Source organism: Protopterus annectens, chromosome 17.part0, assembly GCF_019279795.1.
Source record: "Protopterus annectens isolate FY-2018-M chromosome 17.part0, PAN1.0, whole genome shotgun sequence".
NCBI classification, from domain to species: Eukaryota; Metazoa; Chordata; order Ceratodontiformes; family Protopteridae; genus Protopterus; species Protopterus annectens.
In genome coordinates this window covers 69,173,453-69,195,986 of record NC_056751.1, presented here as the reverse complement: position 1 = coordinate 69,195,986, position 22,534 = coordinate 69,173,453, and the positions used below count along the sequence as shown (strand labels likewise).

At 37.8% G+C, this 22,534-nt stretch overlaps 1 protein-coding gene across 1 annotated transcript in view; it reads right to left on the bottom strand.

The window, feature by feature from the left end:
* The window catches only part of DNAH6 (dynein axonemal heavy chain 6), a 5,071,261-nt gene that overhangs the window by 942,397 nt on the left and 4,106,330 nt on the right, over positions 1 to 22,534 (bottom strand). Inside the window, exon 62 of the mRNA XM_044059309.1 lies at positions 4,658 to 4,891. Within this exon, the coding sequence (XP_043915244.1) occupies positions 4,658 to 4,891 (234 nt within the window). The remainder of the gene's footprint in view (positions 1 to 4,657; positions 4,892 to 22,534) is intronic.

Sequence of the window (22,534 nt, the reverse complement as noted above, 5' to 3'; positions counted from 1 at the left end):
GTGGTGGCAGTACGGAAACACCTGGAAACCTAGACACCTCAGTTGAGCTGTGACTACTGCCAGGCATTTGGTAAACACTCTGGGGACTGTAGTAAGATCAAAGGGCACAGCCCTGAATTGGTAATGACTGGCTCCCAGCCGGAAGAGTAGATATCTCCTGGATCACCTGTCCATCTTTATATGGCAGTATGCATCCTGAAGATCTACTGAGCACATCCAATTGTCTTGTCCCAGAAAAGGGAGTTTAGACTGCAGTGTCACCATCTGGAACTTTGCTTTTTTTATGGACTTGTTCAGCTTGCTGAAATCCAAGATTGGTCTCCAATCTCTGTCTTCTTTGGAACTAAAAAGAAACTTGATTAAGTCCCGGATTCGATTTGGTCTGCAGTTACTTCTTGGATGACTCTTTTTTTTCTAGCAACATTTGGATTTCTAGGGTTGCTTGATCCCTTTGACCAGGTGGGATGTCTGGGATTGATCTTGATGGAGGGAGTGGAGAAGAGAAGGGTATGTTTTATCCCCTGGATTTAATCGACCGTACCCATTTGTCTCGAGTGATGTTGAGCCAGACCTTTGGGTACAGTGATAATCTGCCCCCGACTGCCTCCAGAGGTGGACAGGTGGGCCTCCTTTCAAGAGTGCTGGAAGCGCCTGCCAGAGAAAGTATCTTTGTCAACCTGGTTCTGCAGACCCCCTCTGCCACAAGCACGGCGTCTTCCATTATTATTTCCCCCTCTGCCCCTGGGGGAAAATTCACCACGTGCGTCCGGTGAAGCTCTTTGGGATTTCAGGAACCACATTTTTCCACCCTTCTGACCTTTGGGATAAGGCCTGGTAGAGACAGAAAAAAGTACTCCCATGCAGACAGTTTTGCCTTCTTGTTCGCACCTGGTAAGAGTCTCTTTAACTTTTGCCCTGAACAAAGACGAGCCGTCTAAAGGGGCATTTATAAAAGAAGACTTAAAGGGCTCAGCAAACTCACAAAGGTGCATCCAGTGATGCCTCCTCAGAGCTATTCCTGTGGCTGCTGCCCTACTAGCTCCATCGACTGCATAGGAGATGAGGTGCATTGAGGAGTTTATTATGGAATTTAGAGTCGCAAGCTGACAGTTTACCTTGACTGGCACCCCCGCAGCTGTAGCACCCTGGAAGGTATCTTCTAGCTCTTTCAGGAGATCCCTCTGAAGTCAGATAAAATGGGATAAATAGTTCAGCGACCTAAGAGTAAAGGTCACTGAAGAAAACATACACTTTCCATATCTGTCCATCATTCGAGACTCCTTATTTGGTGGATGGACAGATGAAGAAGTTTCAGCAAATTCCTTCTTGGTGGCTGCCGCCACCACCATAGCATCTACTGGGACACCTTTGGTTAAGAATTCCTTGCCGTCCGGGGCAGTAATAAACTTTTGGGCCTCCTTGGAATAGGTTCCATGGATTCTGGAGAGCCCCATGACTTTCGACTGACTATGCCAAGGAATTGGTCGAAAGGCAGAGACACCCAAGAGGTGGAGGGTTGAAATCCAAATGCTTCCAGGTATACAGACTTATCTTCAGAAGGGGAGAAGGTCTTCCAGCAACCTCTCTACTTCAGGATCTCTAAGTTGTCTGAAAAGGAGACATCCTCAGAGAGTGACCGTGGGGACCCTTCTGAATCCTCTAGGTCCTTTTCCGACGTGAAAGATGCAGGGGAGTCTAAATGTTTCCTCTTCCAAGTCCTCTTTCAAGGGACCTCCTCAGATGGATACTCTGGGCAAGTTTCAGAAGGGAGTGGATCACCCATTGGGGCATCCTGGGGCATTGTCTCTCTACTCTTGGGCTGAAAGGACAGTACAGAGGCTGACACCGGTCCTTCTGGGGGAAAAGTAGCTGAAGTCGATGGTGGAGTAGTCTGGGGAGACAGCACGCTCCTCATCATCTCGAAGGCACCGTGATCCTGACCTGAGAGAACCCTCAGCTCCAAGGAGCTCAGAGAACTCCCCCGTGCTAAGGAGGATATCTCCGAGGCAGATGTGGGAGCCAAACTCACCTGTGCCAAAGCCCGAGAGGAAGAGTTGGATCTGACAAGGGTCCGATCTGACTCTCCTCCCCAGACCCGATGAGGGAGTGTTGGCTCCCAAACCCTTTGAGAGAAGACAGCATCGAAGAGGTCAGAGCAGAAGCCAGGGCTGAGACACCAGATGTGGCCTTCTGACCCGATGGTTCCATCGCAAGAACATCCAGGCACTCTGGCTCCGACCCCTTCCAATTCAGAGGCAGAACATAAGACAAAGCAGGTATACGCATCTGCTCCATTTCCATCTGGGCTGGACGCAAGAGAATTTTGGCTAAGGCCAGTGTCCACAGCAACCTCTTGACCACCCACTCCACATCGTCATCTGAGATACTCCTGAAGGATTGAGAGGAGAACGTGGAGGATTTATGACTACCAGCCACCGCTCGCAAAAGTGGTGACTGGGGCACTGAGTAGACCGGTTCCAAAGTCGGGAACCGGCTCCTAATTTGACTCCAAGTCAGTTCTGATAAAGCTGGTGGAACTGATGGAGTAGTTGTCTTCTCAGGCCCGACAGCCTACGGGTCCGAAGTTGCATGTTTCTCAGGCTTCTTAGTCGGCTCAGAATCCAGAGCCAAAGAAAAAGATTTTTTGAAAGACTAATCAGCTGAGGATTTAGAGGGCTGATTCCCTTCAATAGTCACATCAAATGGTCCCTTGACTAGACCCCTTAGAATAAGCTTATTTTTATGTTCCTGCAGGATCCTGGAACTGAATCCATGACAGACAGAGCAGGAGTCCTGCAGATGAACCACACATAAGCAATATACACAGCTAGTGTGGCCATCAGTAAGCAATATTTTCTGTGTGCACGAGTCACACTTTTTAAAACTGGATTGCTTGGCTTCCTTACCAGTATCCTTAGACATACTTCACTAATTAAACAACAAAAGGGATAAGTATATGACAACAGTACACCTATCAACCAGTACACAGAAAGGCAGAAGGAAAAAATACAATTATCACAACAAAAGTTTTTTTTTTTTTTTTTTACAGGGGGAACAAACCAAGAATAACGCTAGAGGAGAGAAGCAAATATAATCTCCTAAGGAGAATATGGAATATAATAGGGGCAGTAACTAACTTTTTTGAAAAAGAATCATTCTGAAATAAAACACTGTTAAAATCATTGTGTAGAAACCATCCAGTAAACTAGGCTTTGTTTCACTCAGTTAATAAAGAGCTAGTGAACTTTAAATGAAGGTATTACCAACTACAGTATTTTACTCCCAATATAAAAAATAAGTGATGAGAGTACTCAGAGCAGTATGGAGAAAAAAGTCATATCCTAGATGACTGGAGAATAAGCATTCTAATGTCATGTACAAGAAAAAAGGGGATATTCATAACTATGGACCATACAGAGGTCTCAAACTCCTGCCACGCTGCATGAACGTGTTGGAGAGAGTAATTTATAAATGAAAATGCAGTGACTCAGAAAGTGAGATGATTCATATAAGGATGCAGCACAACTATCCCAATTTTTGCAGTGAGAATGATAATGGACAAGATGCTAGAGAGCAATTTTGGAATGGCTTTGGGGGCTATAGGATGTAGCTGTACCCATGACTCCTCAAAGTAAGTTACATATGAATATATAGAAGCACAAATTTTCTTTGAAATGACAATTAGTTGATCCTACGATGACTGTAACTTAATTGCTGAAAACCAAATATCGATCCACAAAAGATTAAAAAAACACAATGATTTTTGCACTGGGCAAGCACCTCTGCAACCTCCACAACCCTGCCAATTATATATACTAACTCTGAGATTGCACTACAGTGGGGAAAAGGGCATATTCACCAATCCCCACTTTACTGCAATCTTGTACTGACAAAGGCAGTAAATTTTAATCAGATGATATTCAAATCGGCTCTACCAGAAATGGATGACTTTCTGTTTCAAAAAAAGTTTATGCTGCTCTATACATACAAATATCATCCAGCTTTCTTCCTCATTGCAGTATAAATAAGATATAATGATAATGTGCATAAAAATGATGATTGTAATGCCACAAATTGAAATACCATATTTGCTTCTGATGGTAGAAAGAGGTCTTCAAACTTGCTTAAAATATGTATGTTACCAAAATACATAAAATAAACTTGTGTTTTAGGAGTTGCATTGGTGACTGGTACAACTTTATTCAAGCTGTGCTTCATCACAACAGATCTTGTGAAAAAATGTATACTACTGCAAGGTATTCCAGTAACAGTACTGAAGTGGAAACTATTGCTTTCTTAAAGACGTGACAGTTAAATGTTTACTTTGTAAGGTACAGACAGCACAGTCTCCTTCAAAGTGTAAGATTTTTGTTCTCATAGAAAATATTTTTAAATCAGTCTTTCTCTCAGGAAATTGTACCTTTGATATGTTTGCTGCAATGAAGTAGGATTAAAGGTATTTTCTGTGACCAGCCATATCATAAGAATACACTTAATAGAAGAATTAAACTAAAATGTGTGCAATGCAAAATAGCAACATATACTGTCACTAGGATGAAATAGATCTTTACTGTCTATTGCCCTAGATATTTTTCTGAAAGAAAAAATGTGTTTAAAAATGTGACAGCTGTTCTACAAAATGTTAAGATATGTTTACCTTATCTAATCCAGCAGCTCCTCTGAGAAAAAAGTTCCATTCAGCTCCAGTAATTTCTCCCTTCTGACGCATGATTTCCACACACAACATAAAGCTGTAGATGAGCTTGCACTGTTCAAAAAGTCCTCTTGATACATTTGTATACATGGTTAATAAAGTTTCATTAAGTAAGGTAGTTAGACGCTGACTTAGATCATCCGTTTTCTCAGATGTTTCTATAGTTGTGTTAAACAACTGTAAAAAGGAAATAATGATTTTAGATATATTGCACATGGACATTTTAAACACCATCATAATTTCCGTTTACATCTTTGCTGCCAAATATAATTTACCTGACTTCATTATCAAATGTGGCATGTCTTCTGTTCTACTTCCAATTATTTAACTAATCTAAACAATTCCGAAATCATTATAGTATACAGAAATATTACCAGAAAGTGGATACTAAATTTTCCAAAATATTACTTAGCATATATACTTATACAATGTAAACTGGCTGTAAATGGTTTCTGTGGATGTAATCTGGTCAAAATGATTCCTGAAAAGAATTTAATATTTAAGCCATACTGAAACAGAAATGGCAGTTAGGAATGAGACAGTATTTACCATTAGCAGTGATAAAATACAGGCACAGGATTATAGTATACATTTCAGAAACATACACATATTGTTGCATCATAAAATAATGGTTCACATATCCATTTGTATTTCCACAGCTCCATGTTATGACTGAGAATGATAAGATTTAAAAGTCTACCTAAATTCCAAAAAAAAAAAACAAAAAAAAAGGAAAGTATCACAGCAGAATGTACGAAATAAAACTCTCTAAAACCACAAAAAAGATGAACGGAGGCTACAAATCACGCCAGCCAAACGGATTCAAATTTCTTTTACTTAGTAAGCGCTTTCATGCAAAATATTGCTTGTACTTCTTTAGACAAAGTGAAAATGAAACACATTACATTTTATAATAACAAGTGCTTAAACCAAGCCCACAATTAATTGAGTAATTAAATAATTAATTAATTTTGCTTGATTAAACCAACCATTTAGCAACCATAAAATACTTAGCTTAAAGATACAAACATACATAAAAAACATATATATGTATATGTACATATATATCTACAAACGTATACATCAATTGATTAAACCAACTACCTACGTATGCTTATAAACTGTAACTTGTTTTTGTTTTAATTTTATTTCTATTTTGTTGTGTATATATTGTATTGACCAAATGCATCCATGTGTATACACACAAATACATATACGTAATATTAAAATAAAAATAAAATACTTAGTCATTAGAATATTTTCGGAATCCAAATGTGCATGCATAAAAATACTGCACGTTTAGAATCCAACTATCTCTCTAAAGCTTTAATATTAAGCAAACATTTGATAGAACATGCATCATTAATGCCTGGATGGAAATAGGCATTAGTTTTTAATTGCCAAAGAAGTTTGCGTTCTTGTAGCTTTAAATACCATGGCCCCCCTCTAGGATTCTTATCCACTTTTTCTACGATGTTAAACAAAAAGCTGTGAGAATTATTATCCATAACATGCTTAGCCAAAGCATTGGATGGATTTTGTCTAGATATAGCATACAAATGCTCATAAATTCTGTTTTTTAATATTACGTATATGTATTTGTGTGTATACACATGGATGCATTTGGTCAATACAATATATGCACAACAAAATAGAAATAAAATTAAAACAAAAACAAGTTACAGTTTATAAGCATACGTAGGTAGTTGGTTTAATCAATTGATGTATAGGTTTGTAGATATATATGTACATATACATATATATGTTTTTTTTGTATGTTTGTATCTTTAAGCTAAGTATTTTATGGTTGCTAAATGGTTGGTTTAATCAAGCAAAATTAATTAATTATTTAATTACTCAATTAATTGTGGGCTTGGTTTAAGCACTTGTTATTATAAAATGTAATGTGTTTCATTTTCACTTTGTCTGAAGAAGTGCAAGCAATATTTTGCATGAAAGCGCTTACTAAGTAAAAGAAATTTGAATCCGTTTGGCTGGCGTGATTTGTAGCCTCCGTTCATCACAGCAGAATGTGATTTTATATTGCATGAAAAATAAAGTACCCTCATATCTCTCTGAAAGAAGCCTTATTTCCAGCATCTCCTTACTTAGCATAAATACCGCCAAGGTTGCTAATGAAAAAAGGAATTTCACATGCAGCAACCTTTTTTTTTTCAAAAAGAATGACAGTAGGTAGCAAACTGAGAAAACTAAAATCAGGAGCCCTCACAACTTCAAATGTTGGCTTTATAAAGAACCTTTTCTAGGTACAACATTCATGAAGTTGCAGGGTACATTATGGGTGAAGACTCTCCAGGAAAACACGCATTTAAAAAAAGTTGACTTTCAAAATAACAAGGACTCACAAATTTTGTTTGTTCTAATTTTGACAGGTTGTCATAAATTATAACAGATATATACTCGTTAACAATCATTAAACTATTATACCTTTGACTCCAGTGGTCTTTGCTACTCTTTGCTCCAAAGGTCACCAATGCTAACCAGCTGTTGAAGCTAGTGCAAAAGAAGATGTCTCTACAGTTCCCCATCCCATCTTCCACCATCCTAAGCTATGTTCTGTTGACTTCCTCACTTAACTTATGTTACCACTTTTTCTGTCATATTTTTCCAGGGTCCCTCCAGTGTCTGTGCAAAACAGTACCCCCTCAGGACAGAATATATTCTTTAATTATTCAGTTGCCATTCATGGCCTGTTTATTTCTTTACCCTTCCTTCTTTCTTAATTATTTTGCTCAGTAGTCTACTGACAAAGAGTGAGTCTATACCCTTCCCATATCATTGTTTCTTCCACAAAGTATGTGGTTAATGCCTTCAGGCATTCATGAAAGTATAACCCTCCAACCTGTTGATCATATCACTGTTCTTCGTTTGAGCAATATTTATGAGCATCATAATATTTTCTATTGTGTAATCCAGAACAGTACAAAATATCCCATAATTGGCCTTACTAGTGATATATGAAGTGGATGAATGGCATTATTCCCCTTTAGTCTACCACCTACTCAGTGCACACTTCAACATCCACCTGAGCTTCTCCATTCCCCATATGCATGAAGCTGTGCGACAGCCTTTAGGACTGCTGTTAACTCATAATTATTTTCATGTTTACCCTTTCAGTAAACAACCTTTATCCCAAACACACCATGCTTGAACTTTTCTCATTGATCCTATTCCTTGGGATTTATAACAGTTTACAAACTATAAACAATTAAGTTAAAGATCTTAAAACTGGCAGCTGCTGTTAAAAGAGTTTCAGTGATCCAACATAACAGTTTGCAAACTATAAATAATTAAGTTTAAATTTTAAAACATTTTTAAAATGGACAGTAAATGCTGTGCTGTTTTACAGATCTGTCAAATACTGTGTTTCTTCATCTATTATTTAGTTTTGCCTTTTCAGTACTTGATATCCTTGTGAGAATCCAACTGTAGGCTACATATGGTCCAGATCACTTGTAGATGTAAGTTGAAATTCCTTGTATATTCATCCAGTGCAGATTGGTTTCCTGAAAAAGGTAACCAAAATACCCATTTAGGAATCTATCCCACACATTTGTGGAGTATTAATTTGTTTTGTTGACTAGATTAATCCCACTTAGCATGGACAATTCACAGTAAGGTCATTCCCCTACATTCTTATTCTTCAATAAATGCCATTGCATTACCCTAAACAACTAACATCTTAGGCAGATGGGATGTCAGTTTAACATTTCATCTTAAGGATGACACTACAGAAAAATAGCAACCCTTCATATTGTACTACATGGCCAGAAATGGTACATGGATCTAAGAATTTGGTGTACGGCTATAATCAAAAATGTTTTGATCTTTTCTCCAGGGTTTTGGATTATTTTTTGCATTAGATTCCTGGATTTTAGCTACAGTTAGAATTGCCTGCAATTGTCAAGGCGGACTTGATCCAAAGAGTTAATTTGAGTACCTACTGTGACATAAAGGCAGGAAACTCTCTGTAATATGTTTATCTCTTTGGCTTTATTTAATATTAAACTGATTCTTCAATTGTTTTATGACACAGATCAAATTAACTCTATCATCATTCATAATTGAAGTTTTTTTACTTTTGTAAATTTGAACAAATCAGACTTTAGTTCAGTGACCCATTTATTTCCAGCTATCGGTCTATTACATATTAGATATGTGTGTGTGTGTATATTTGTATATATATATATATATATATATATATATATATATATATATATATATATATATATATGGGTCTACATCATGTGACCTAAATTTCATTTGACTGAGACCAAAACACTGAAAGTTCAAGACTGAAAACTCATTTGACTGAAACTCATAACACTGACACATTAAAGTAAAAGGTATATGCCCTTTTCCTCACTGCAGTGCGATCCTGGAGTTAGTATATATAGTTAGGGGAAGTATGGGGGGCACAGCCCCCCACATACTTTATACATTTTAAACCATTACACATGGATATTTATAACTGCAATGAATAACTCTTTGCAGAAAACAATATTTACCCAAACTATGTGGCGGGCTTCACCCCCACACCCCCCAATGTGGGTGTCTGTTCCCCCCACACACCCCCTAACTATATATACTAACTCCAGGATTGCACTACAGTGGGGAAAAGGACATATACCTTTTACTTTAATGTGTCAGTGTTATGAGTTTCAGTCAAATGAGTTTTCAGTCTTTTGAACTTTCAGTGTTTTGGTCTCAGTCAAATGAATTTCAGTCAAATTAAATTTAGGTCATATGAAGTAGACCCATACATATATATATATATATATATATATATATATATATATATATATATATATATATATATATATATATATATATATGTACATATGAGTCTACAAATGTTTAAACAACACAAAGGTCAAATGGTAAGACATGCTAAAACCATATGAATCAAAAAGATCTGCATGTACAAAACTTCATATCATACAGATTCAAAGAAAAACAAAAACTGCTTTTTGTAGAGGCAAACCTCATGCACCTTCCCCAAAGCGACTGCTAATTACATATACCAAATCCAAGATCTCACAACAGTGGGGAAAGGGCAACTTCCTATATCACCACTGCAGAGTGATCCTGAGCACCTAAACAGTAGAAATGCTCACAAAGTTTTTTTGAGAATTTTGCTGAGATTTATATGGAACCAACATGTGCACACACACACACACACACACACACACACACACACACACACACACACACACACACACACACACACACACACACACATATGTCCTTCTACAGACAGGCTGTCACTAGCACTCACTGATAGTGTTGTAAAAAAAATTAAATGGAAAAAAAAATAATACTTGTTCTCCCATAATTGTACATCTGCAGCCACCATCTAGTTCTTTCACTTGTACTTAGGCTAGGCAGCCTAAGCCAAAAGAAACAGAAATTAAAACTTGGAATATGTACAGTAGCATGCATGGGAGTTTTGATCCAGATGTAACATCAAATTTCCTCCAGTGCTTTTATCTCACAGCTCTCTACTGCCAGCCTGCACCTGCCCTCCTTAGCAGCTGAAAAATAATTGTGAATTAAAGGGACCAGCCTATATTTTTGTGACTGGCTGTGAAAGAAGACATAAAATTTGCATTTTCCACAAAATACCATACATTGAAGTGAGATGGACTTGAGTGTCAGCAGCAGGACAACATTCTCTGCAGGGCTGATGTTATCCAGCTTCTGCCTACCACCACTTTTTGAGGGAACATAGAAATACACTCTATACTAATGAAAATGTCTATGACACCACCTATGGATTTGAAGGTAAAATAGTTCTACAGAGCTACACTGCATAGGATAGATATGTTTACAGATACTTGTGGTGTACACCTCCTACACAGGCCTTTATACACTCCCCTACAGGGCTCAGCTTCACTGTTAGGCAATACAGGTATGTATAAGAAAAGGGTAGACATTACATAGTGAGCTGTTATGTAGGCTGCTAAAATCTTCATATTGTATAAAGTGCAAACAGAGGAACAGGACATGTGTCCCCTAATCTAAACATATAACAGGAAAAATGAAGTGAAATGGCTTATATTAAGTGACATTGAGCTATGCACACTCCTCATCACTACCAAAAGCTACAAGATACAACTGAGCATAGTGAACGCAGCACACTTGAGTAATGATTAAGCAACTTCAACTGTAATTTTAGTAACTGGAAAATGCATCTTACCACATAAATTAATATAAATCTGTACCCAAAGACTACTCGCTCCTCCCACAGAATGATCATGAAACCTTGCACTAGAAAGCACACAAAAATGATACTACATTCTCACACTCCATAATTTATACCTAGATATGCAATACATAGACAAATGAACACATAGACAATGAATGTCTCTGAATTGCCTACTTAGACTGTCACACAACATGGCCAAATTACGTTGCTTTTGCCTGAGGCATGCATCTGAGATATGCTATCTATAATCTTATGCAGGAGACCTGTGCAGTTGCATGTACAGTGACTAGCTGTGCTATTCACAATTCATGAATCGCATAATTGGTTGCCACTTTATATGCTGTGAAACTGCTGCCACCTTCCAAGGCAATGGCTCCTTCTGTTAGGATACAGTATGCAATGCATGGCTGATGGAGATAAAAATATTGCTGTATCTATTTCACAATCAGGTTGAGTGGCTACTAGGATATTATGATGGCCCTTTTAGGAAAACAGATGCCTGATATGACTTAGCTGTGATTTTAAAAAGGGCCATTGACACATACTGGTTGACACAGCACTGAACACATGATGACTTGCAGCACAGCAGTCTGAAGACATCCAGCAGTTGGAAGCAGAGGTTAGGCAACAATGCCCTAAACAGCATTGTCACTTTCAGTGTACTCTTTTGTTTTTGGGAAGTGTTGTCAGTTTATTTTATTTTATTTACTTTTTTTTCTTTTGCTAACTGGAATAATCCATCTAGGTTAAAGCCATTTTTCAGCAGAGGCCGGAGGAAGATTAACTTCACAAGATATATAGATACAATGATGAAACACAGATATGTAACTTTTACACCAAAGCTGCTAAAGTTCAAAAACTGATGGATAACAGCATACATTTTTGTATAAGACATAAATTAAAGAATTTTTATATCTGAAGTAATGAGCTAATATGTTTGATTTAAGCAGTTGGCTATAGAGTATACGACAGTACATACTGATAATTTAGTGGCTAAGGGAAGTTAGAGATATTAGATTACCACATTTATTGGAAAGGATTAATGAAAAAGAAATAGTTATAAAGTAAGGAATATGTCTGGTAGAGGGTTAAATGCATATTAGAGTAGAAAGAAAATATGATAAGATGCTTATTATCATTGCTTAGGTAATAAAAACATAAGTAGAATGGAAAGAGATCATTGTTAAGTTTAGTCATAACATAGGTTATACTTTTTATCATTTATAGAGTAAGGTTGTGAGCTATTAACGTAATGTTACTTATCTAGTTTGTAGCTTAACAAATGGGTAGAGCCAGTTATGCATGAGATGAATCTTTACGTTGGTTATACAAGTCTGAGTGTTGCTTTTAATGTTACTTATGTAGGGATGGAATTCCAAATTTTGTTGATGTATATGCTGAATTTAGAGAGTTAACAAACTGTTTATTTGTTTTTGTTTTTTTTTTTGTTTTGTTTTTTGGTGGGGGGAGTTAAAAGCTCAGTTTAGTTTTTCAGATCCTACAGGTATAGATGGAATGTATTTTGGAATTAGGCTGCTCAGGCTAGGACATCTGTCAGTTTCATGTAAAGCTTCATTCCTGCCATCTGCATTACCATCTGTCATATCTAACTGATATTTATGGTGAAGCAAGATGCTGTTATGTGTGTTTGAAAGTTTCTGTTTGTTCTTTCTGGGCAGTTCGCAGAACACATTTATGCACAGAGCAGGTCTGTGATCAACACTGGGTACCCCTGTCCATGAGCAACATGGGTGTCACCCCAGGGGCAAATTTTCAGTCCCCCACCAAATTATCTAGATTGCATTTGAACAGGGTCAGTGAGGGGCTCTGTTTTACATAAATAGGAAGTCTATTCCAGAGAAGCATCAGTCACTGGGAGACACATCTGCCTCTCCAGCATGCTCTGTTAATGTCAGAAGTTAGGCTGAAATCCCTGGAGCCAGTGACTCTTGTGCCATTTGACTGGTAGATGTTCAGCATTTCCATTAGGGCAGGGTTGGTGACTGCCCTGTAGACCAGGCAAAATCCACCTCTCAGCAGCCTATAAGATATAGAGTAAAGTGAAAGAACTTTCAGCATGTGTATGTAATTCATGATTTGGAGTCCATGTAGTTTCTTAATGAGAAACCTTTGAGGTCTCTCCAGCTGCTGCAAGTGTCTGGTGAGGTACATGCAAAAGAGTGCATTATACTCTATTAGTGGTCTGATGAGAGTCAATTACAGTGGAGTTATAACATCCCTTAACCTGGATGCTATGCCCTTACTTATGAGGTGCACTGCATTGAAGGCTTTTTTTTTTTTTACCACTGTGTAAACTTGGCGATCAAAGTTCAGATTGATATCAACCTGTGTTCCCAAGTCTCGCACTACTAGGTTAGAACTCATGGGTGTGTGTCAATACTGTAATTTGTAGGGAATCCTGTTTTGCCAAAGGGAATAACAATGCATTTTTTGCATTTAGTTTTAGACCATGGCTTTGGCACCAATCATTTGTTTGCGTTAACCTTTCTTGTAATATGTTGACATCAGTGGCGGACTCAATGATTGCTCCCAGTTTGCAATCCTCAGTGAACTTGGTGAGCTAAACACAGTCAACTTTGGCCTGGACTTCTGAGAAATAGATGCGAAACAGTAAGGGGCCCAGCATAGACCCCTGTGGTACTCCACTGGTGACAGGTCTACTGTTGGAGGTGGAGTCACCAATTTTGAAAGTGTGTTCTGCCAGTGAGCCAATTGGCTACCCATCTAGTAATGAAAGGGTAATCCCTTCCTGGGAAAGTTTCTCAATGATGCCAGAGTGGGGCACTGTGTCAAAAGCCTTGGCAAGGTTGAGATAGGCAATGTGCACTGTCTTACTTTCGTCCATGGCTTTGGTGACTTTCTCAAAGAAGTCCACCAGGTTTAATCAGCATGATCTACCCTTAATGAAGCCAAAATGGGTTGGGTCCAGTGTTTGGAGGTTGCCTATGTCCTTGTTGATAAGGTCCATAATTCTTTCCATGGCCTTGCAGATGAGGCTGGAGAGACTTATAGGTCTATAGTTTCCAGGGTCTGTTGATGCACCCCCTTTGTGCAGGGGGATTACTGTTGCTGTTCTCCATTCTGCAGGAACATAGCCAGTTCTCAAGCTAAGATTAAAGAGAACTCCAAGTGGGTCTGCTAAGTCTTGTTTTAGATTGTTTAGTAAACAACCTGGGATATTATCTGGTCTCACTGAGGTTGTGTTTTTGGCTTTGGTGAGTGCATTGATGGACTGTTCTCTATATGTACTAGGCAGACGATTGGTGTCAGGTATGCTTTGGGACATGGTAGGTGGGGATGGGTGGGGGGGTTGTGCTGAATCTGTCAGCTAGCAGGTTGGCAGTATCTTCCGGTATAGTATGAGTGATCCCATCTACAACCAGTTCGACACATAGCTGGGCTTTCACTTTTAGACTTTGGACATAGTTAAAGAATGCCTTATGATTATCCTTGGCTAGGGATGCGATTTTAGTTTCATAATTTAGATAAACTACAAATCAAAGGAAAAGACCACACAAAGTCACAAAATAGGTAAAGGTTAGCGCTTTAGTTTACTAAAAATCAGCAAACTTCATCAGACCGATGAAGTTTGCTGATTGTTAGTAAAGGAAAGCGCTAACCTTTACTTATTTTTTTGACTTTGTGTGGTCTTTTCCTTTGATTTGTAGTTTATCTAGTTTATTTTTATTTTGTTTTTGGTTTTGTAGTTTAATAATTTGCTTTACAAGACTTTACAAGATTTCTGATTTTCTTGTTTAGGCTTAGGAGGGAGCTCTTCTGCAGAGTGATATCCCTCTTGCTTTTGGATAACAGTTTCTTTCTCTTGTTATAGAATCTGTTTATACAAAGTCCACCATGGTGACTTGTTCTAACAGGAAGACTTGGTTTTGATCTGGTCAGAGTTTATGCAGTCATTTAAGCATTTGTACAGGGCATTTGCATACACTTCTGCATAGTGATCACTGATGTCTGTGACTGCAGGTGGCAGATGTTTTGTTGGCCACACAATCAATATCCATGTGAACCTGAAACAAAAAGCAAAGTACTGAACCATTTATTGAAAATGCCACTGCTAAAAGTCATTCCATTAGTGGTGTAGCTACTTCTAGCATTTAAAAAAAACTTCAAATATCCCCCTTCAGTATGCGTTAAAGAGTTACAGTTGCCCACTTTTGTGTCACAGCCACTTGGACATCATTTGAAATATTTAGTAAGTATTGTTTTAGTATCTCAGAGCTTCACCACTTCACCCTCTGACTATTGGCATTTTATCACCTTCTAGCATCTGCTGACCAGAAGCATTTTATTCTGCTTGGAAATCTTTCAAATTACCAACACACTTGTAAGGGTCTCCAGTACTGGCTATAACATACATGCTCATTTCATATCAGTTACCTGTGAGGGATTCCCTCTAACATTATTTAATTATTTGTCATCCTTCATCTGGTAATTGGAACACACTTTCATCTAGGAGCTACTGCTGGAGTTCCCAGTAAGACTGGCTGGGCTATATTTATATGCACTTGTAAAGTGTAAGGTTCCTGGCATTGTTTTATGTTGACTTTCAGAAATGGAGAACTGCAGGATAAAGTGGCTAGGCACACTGCTCTAATGCAGCATATGACATAATGGCATGCAATGGCAAAAGGAGTATGGAAACCTCAGAGAAAAATAGTTGAAGTGAGAAAGAAGGGAATGTTATCCAAACTGTAGACCTACAGTGGTGGGTCTCTTCTTCGATCAACTAATAAGGCAAGAATATATTTGTTATAGTCAGTTTTATTCAACTAGATAGTGCCAAATGTAGACAGTAAAGATGTATCTGATGCAATACTTATTCTGCGGAATTTCTCCAAATCGGAGTAATCATGCCCGTTTTGGAGTTATTTAGTTGTTTATATTGCTACTAACTACTGTGGGAGTTGTATTACTTATTAAAGTTTTTTTAACCATTCAAAATGATAGAATCTATCTCTAAGAGCTTTTTAGTGATGAGCATCATAAGGAATTAAATAATTTTGACACTTGCAAGAAACTTGAAGGAGGAGGAAATAAAAGAAAACAGAACTCTTGCTACTCTGTTTTTGGTATGAGAATTTAAATATGGAAGCAGGAATATGGAATACTAGAATAGTTATTGCTGACAATGACAAAGAGAATGAGGGCAGGAAGCACGTCTGTGTAACTGACACTGACAGGGCTAGATTCTGAAATGCACTGAGTAGCATTTGTGAAAGCCTCTACCAGCCAGCAGTGCTATTCAAACTGCAAAACTCAAGCTCTTCTCCCAGTATGATATGACACTGGCAGCAATGTATGCCTAAGTATAACTGATGCTACACCAAAGCAGGAAAAATAGGGAATACCCATTACATTAGTAGCAAGTAATGGGATTCTGAAACATTCCAAATCATTACCTATTCCTGCTGTAATATGATAACCACTCAGCCTTTCACATAGCCATTGAAAGTCCCTGCCAGTACCAGAGAACCATTTCAATTTTGTGTGTAATCCTATGTATGACAAGTAAATGCGTGTCACACATGCAGTGTTACACTCCAAAATAAAGGGATGGCACTCTGTGAGGCTACACCTTTTAAATGCCTACAACATCCTCTGTAGCTCAGGAAAGTAAGTCACTAACACTCTTGGAATATATCCCTATAGCTTTACATTAAAATGCATCTACCACTACTTCCCCTTGTAGTTAAACAATTAAACAGTAGTTAGTGCTACTTAAAATCACAATTACTACAATGAAACGGTGATCTGTATATCCAATCAGTTTTAGAATTGTTTTAAATCAAATTTCCAGTATAACAATAATACTCTTTTAACAACTACACTAACATAACCAACTACATTTATCTCAGTCTAATACTCTAATTCAATTTACCTGTATTATGCCTTATTCTTCATCAAATTAATACTCTCTAAACTCCATTTTGTAGATACTTTATAATTACAAACTAATTTATTCTACTCTCTGTGTATCTGCTCTGTTTTTACCATATTCCTTTTCATACTGTTTACAAAAACTGCATACTTTAGTCCTACACCCACTTAATTCATTAAAACAGTTTTTTTCTTTCTTTCTTTTTGGTCCTCTGGTTCCTCCCTCATCATGAGGCATGCTGCAGGAGAAAGATGGAACCAATCAGTAATCAGGTAGTCCACTTTACCTCCCCAGATTGGGGCCAAAAGACAATGAAGCAGTATTTACATTCACAGGACCATCAGCTACCCCTTCTTCCCTGCAGCAGCTCACATCATGCTGAGCAGCTTGGGGATTTTACGTCAGACCCTAACTTTACCATGCTTGTTGAAGTCATCCCGTGAGGCTCGATGGGTAATGGTGACTAACTTTAACCATGTGCTTCACCCTGGTTTGATAGGCAGCAGTGCCTTACTCCATTATCCTACCTCCAGCTTGGTGTTCTCCCATTAAGCTCTGGCAGAGATCACAGCATGCTCCCTCTCCCCAGAATAGGTACACTCATCCTTCCTGCCTCGCTGTTAAGTGCCCAAGTTGATAATCAAATTCAGGTTGCCTGGGTTGTAATCAAAGCTTTATTCCTCTATGTCATGGGCACTAATTCAATTAAACTTAAGACTACTTTAATGTGTTCATTACTAGTCCCTCATATACACTGGTTTTAGCAATCATAATATATGTACTGCGTACACACTCCCTCGCCAACTACAGGCCAACAAGAAAAAGCTCTAACCTGTTACATTTTAATTATACCTAACTCCCAACAATCCTTGTCTCATTCTCTATCTATACACAGCTTAGCTGAGATTTGCACCAATAAAAAGTTCTTTATCGTGTTTGCAAAATTTACTTATTTATTTATTTGATATTTGTTGACCGGGAATGCCTGACTAAGCTTGCACCCCCTTTCAGCAGAGGCCCGGGGAGAAAAGCTCCACAAAATATTGCATATAGTAGACTCCCTCTTATCCAGCCTCTCTTTAACCAGCCTCCTCTTTAACCGGCCATCAAGTTTCTGCTGTAGTCCTAGCAAAAGACAACAGAGAAGAACACACTTCCACCTATTCTGGGCTAAATAATGAGAGACGTTTGAGTTTTAGACTTCATATTCATTAGAAAAATGCATATTAACACAAATCATGTTATCATACCTGATTTTTAACCTATAAATATTATTCTGCATGCTTTTTCTGATTAACCAGCCATTCATTTATCCAGCCTAAGGTCCGGTTTCAGCGAGACTGGATAAGAGGGAGTCTACTGTATACCATAAAAATGTTTACAAACAGTGCAGTATACATGAGGTAATATAAACATGAATTATAATGCTTGGATTTCCACTTGTAGCATGAAAGTTTAAAAGATGTTATTTACAAAAAAGGCAATAAAACAATATGTTAAAGTCATCTGTATATCTCCGATACATAAGGAATTCCCCATTTAGAGGGGAAGTAATGACAATTAACTCAGAGCTTAAGATAAGAGTACAGAAAGTACAGTATATCAAATCTTAGTTCTTATAGGCAATAGCATGTATATCAGTAATCAGAAGTAGAGGGGAAGTTGATAGAGCAGGTGATAGAAAATGTTTAAGTGTCAAGAGAAAAAAAGGGTGGTCACTATGGGTAAATGAGGGAAAATTAGAGATTTTTTTTAAATTTATAAACAACAAAGGAGAGTAGTAGTAGTATTTAGAATCAAGTGAAATCTGAGAAAGGGGAGTAAGCTAAGTGGGAAAAGAAGGGAGGGAAGTAAATATGAGTAGTGGAGAAATTCAGTGAAAAAAGGTATTCGGAGTTAGAGTTCTGTGGCTAGAATTAAGTATGAATTGAGAAGGAGTTGTATTCAATGGGGCCAGGTGATTAAGTTCACAGTAGCTATGTACAGGAGCAAGTCCAGGTATTAGTAAAGTGGAATTTTAGGGTGATTTTAAATGGGTGGGACTGTGTGATAGATCTGATTGTTAAAAGTAGCTTATTCCAGTGGCTAGAGAGAAGATAGTTGTAGAGGGTTTCACCGATTGATTTTTTAGGTTTGTAAATGTTTTCTGGTTGGGAGGTAGTAATTTAAGATTTTGGAAATGTTAGGGTAGAAGAAGGGTTCGTACATGATGGAGTGTATAATATTAAGTTGAGAGAAAAGAAGTTGATTGGGGAACTCAAGCCAGTTCAGTGTTTTCAAGACCAGGCAGTGACGGGATTTAGGTTGAGTGTTGGCGGCAAATCTAGCTATTCTGTGATATGTATTTTCCATCTTATTCAGTAGTGTTGCCTCTAGGTTAGTGGGATTTGGGAGCCATAGAAGAGACGGGGTGGGAGATAAGCAAGAGAGATAGTAACCGTCTTGACTCTGGTGTGAGATATCTTTTGTTATGGTACAGTAAGCCAAGCATTAGGTTAGTATTTTTGATACAGTAATTTATATGAAGGTCGAACTTTAGTTTATCATCAATTATGACCCCTAGTAGTTTGGTATGGGATTCAACATCGATGCTGGTGTTGCCTAACAAGGTGATAGCGAAGGTTGAGGTGTTATGAAAAAGTGATTTAGGCAGAAATAGAAGTAGTTTAGTTTCTTAGCATTGCGTATTAGCTGGTTATTGGTTAGCCAGGTCTCAATATTTGTGAAAGTCTGCTGGATTTTGGAAAGCAGGTCTGAAAAATAATCAGAGGAGGTGATGACTCTAGAATCATCCACATATTGGATGAGAGTTGAGTTAGGGCAGGATTTATAAAGATTGTTAGTGAAAATGTTGAATCGAAGAGGTCCTAAAATGCAGCCTTGGGGCACACCAGTGGTGACTGGCAGAGGAGGGGACAGTGTAGAAAGCCATCTAACAGATCGTTATCTATTGGACAGGTAGCTGCTGTACCAAGAGATAGTGGATGGGGACAGATTAAGTTCTGTTAGTTTAGAAATGAGCAAAGGATGATCATGGTTAGAAAATCAAAAGAAGCTGCCTTTAATAACCACAGACATGCACTTACATTAATAACATGCACAATAATAATAATGAATGGTAACATTCAACTAAACCAGGTTCTACATAACCATCCATGCAAAAAAGTGAACTACAGTGAGGATATAACTATCACATATATGGATGTCTGAAGCATTGATAATAAATGGGCTCAGAATGAATACTGGCTTACTTGTCATACCCCAAAGATTCTACATATGATGGAATCTTAGCTAAACAATATTTTATGGCTGTCCCGACACATTGCCTAATCATTTCATATAGTTATGGACAACAGAAGTGGCAAAATTATTGGTGAAGGCATACTTACACTGCTAAACAAAGCACATTAGCTTATCCCTATACCACTAGCCAACAGCAATTCTATCACTGATTCTGCTCCAAGTGGTTCACTTATACAAGCAACCCCAATATGCCATGAAAAAATAAACCTTTACACGATTTACATCCCTCCACCCTCTTCAGTTTGGCTGGTACAATAAACTGTAAGCACATCCAGTTTAACGCAAACTGATTATTCTAGATGACTTAAATCTGTACTGGAAAGGCCCCTGCCTGAATAAGCTTACATGATTTATGTAAGTGGTACAAAATGGTACCCAGCATAATGCAGCCACAGTTAAATTCACATTGTTGAATGTACTGATAACAAACATACAGAATACGCTGAAAACCTTGTTTCCCTCCCGATACTATCCATGACTACATTCCTTTTACTTCTTCCTGGTCTTTAGAGTCAATTAAAACACTAGGCCAGCTATTACTAACAAAATGAATACCCGAAACTTCACAGCAAATGTTACTATATATAAATAGACAGATTGGTATACTATTTTAACTGCTATGACCCTATACCCTGCATTCTACTTCACCCCTTTCTATCTTGTATGCTCTTGTTATTCCCATATAGGGCATTTTTCCTCACTTAGTAAAAGAAGACTCCAGTAAAACAAACTGTTAAATAGTAGAGACCAGACAGGGGAAAATGAAGGGCAAAGACTATACAAATACAAATATCCCTAGCCTCTAAATGAGAAGCTAGAATGAAGACAAATGCAACAGAAGTCAGCTGCTATAAAATTTGCAAACCCAACTATCAGGACAGTCAAAATGATTCTGAAAAATCAGTAAAACTGTAAACAAAAACTAATAAAGTGTTCTCAAGGAATACCAAGTCATCCAAGCTGGATATAATATGCTACATGACATTAATATTATCTCTGTGCCTAAAACATTACTGTATAAGAATACAACAAAAACTCTCCCTAAATCTCAAATCCATACTTTCCTATAGATTTTTCCTTTCTAGTCCAAAGCCATCATCAGTAAACTAGTAGAGGGACTACTAAGTAAAAGAGACTTCAGCTACAACACTATTATGAAGTTATTATAATCAAAATCTTGCAAATAGGAAGCTCAACACCCATCAAGTCACTTACACGCATTTTTAATTTATTGTTTTCCATTAAAATAATTCCTCTGTGTTTCAGACCAGTACTCCTACCCAGTTATCAAATGTAAATACACAAATAAAATTAAATGTTCTATAAAAGAGTGTTTACTTAAACATGTTGAATGAGCCATACATTATACGTCTAGCAGTTTGAGGTTGCTGTAAAGTGTATGAGACATGAGTATTTTTGGACATACTAAAACTAACTAGTGAACCTCTATAGTCTGAAAGATAAGGAAAATGTTTTCTAACAGAGTATTTTTATGGAAAATTTCAAGTGCCTAATCTATTGCCTGTAAGGCAAATTAGTATACAAGCAGTCACAGGAAAAATGAGTAGCATCATCTCCAGAAATATAAAAATGCAATTCCATCCATATCTTATAAGTTGCTTCTAGACACATGGTCCAAGAGACCAATGAGGAGCCTAACCCAAATTCCCAGTTACACCAGTAGCAGTGTCTGATTAAATGACTTGCTCAAGGTCACACAGCAGGCAAATAAATGTGGAGAGATTCAAACCTATACCCTTGGCAAAGAAGTCAAAGTTTTAGTCCTCTATGCTAACTGACAAAAAATACTGCAGCCTATAGGGAGCTTGAATTGAATCACAATCACTAGAAATCTTTAATATCCTTTACTGTTGCATCAATGAACTTGCAAGGTCTAAAGAAGCACTGATAAGCCCACTTGGGATATTTTCTGGGTTGTTATGTCTACAGGCTAAGTGCCTTTAGGTGATGATTGATCTATAAGTTCATAGATTCATAGGTAGGAAATAAGCTATTGGCCCTAGGGCCTATATAAGCCTAGCCAAAAAGGTACCTTGGGTTTCGCCATCCAAGAAAATTATTTTCCTGTGCCCCTGTCGAGCAGAGCCACAGAGGTGATCCCCAGGGTGAATTTCCTATTTCCCATCCAATCATCAAGATTTTTCTTAAAGAGTGCTAATGAGGAGCTTTGTTTGATATAGATAGGTAGTTTGTTCCAGATTATGGGAAGTCTCTGGGACAGGAATTTATCCCTTCAGCATGTTCTGTTTATTGTGACGACAAGATTTAGGTCCCTAGAGCATATAGCACGGAGGGATTGGGATTTCTATGTATGGCTTTGTATGTTAGGCAGAGATGGCCTCTAAGTAGG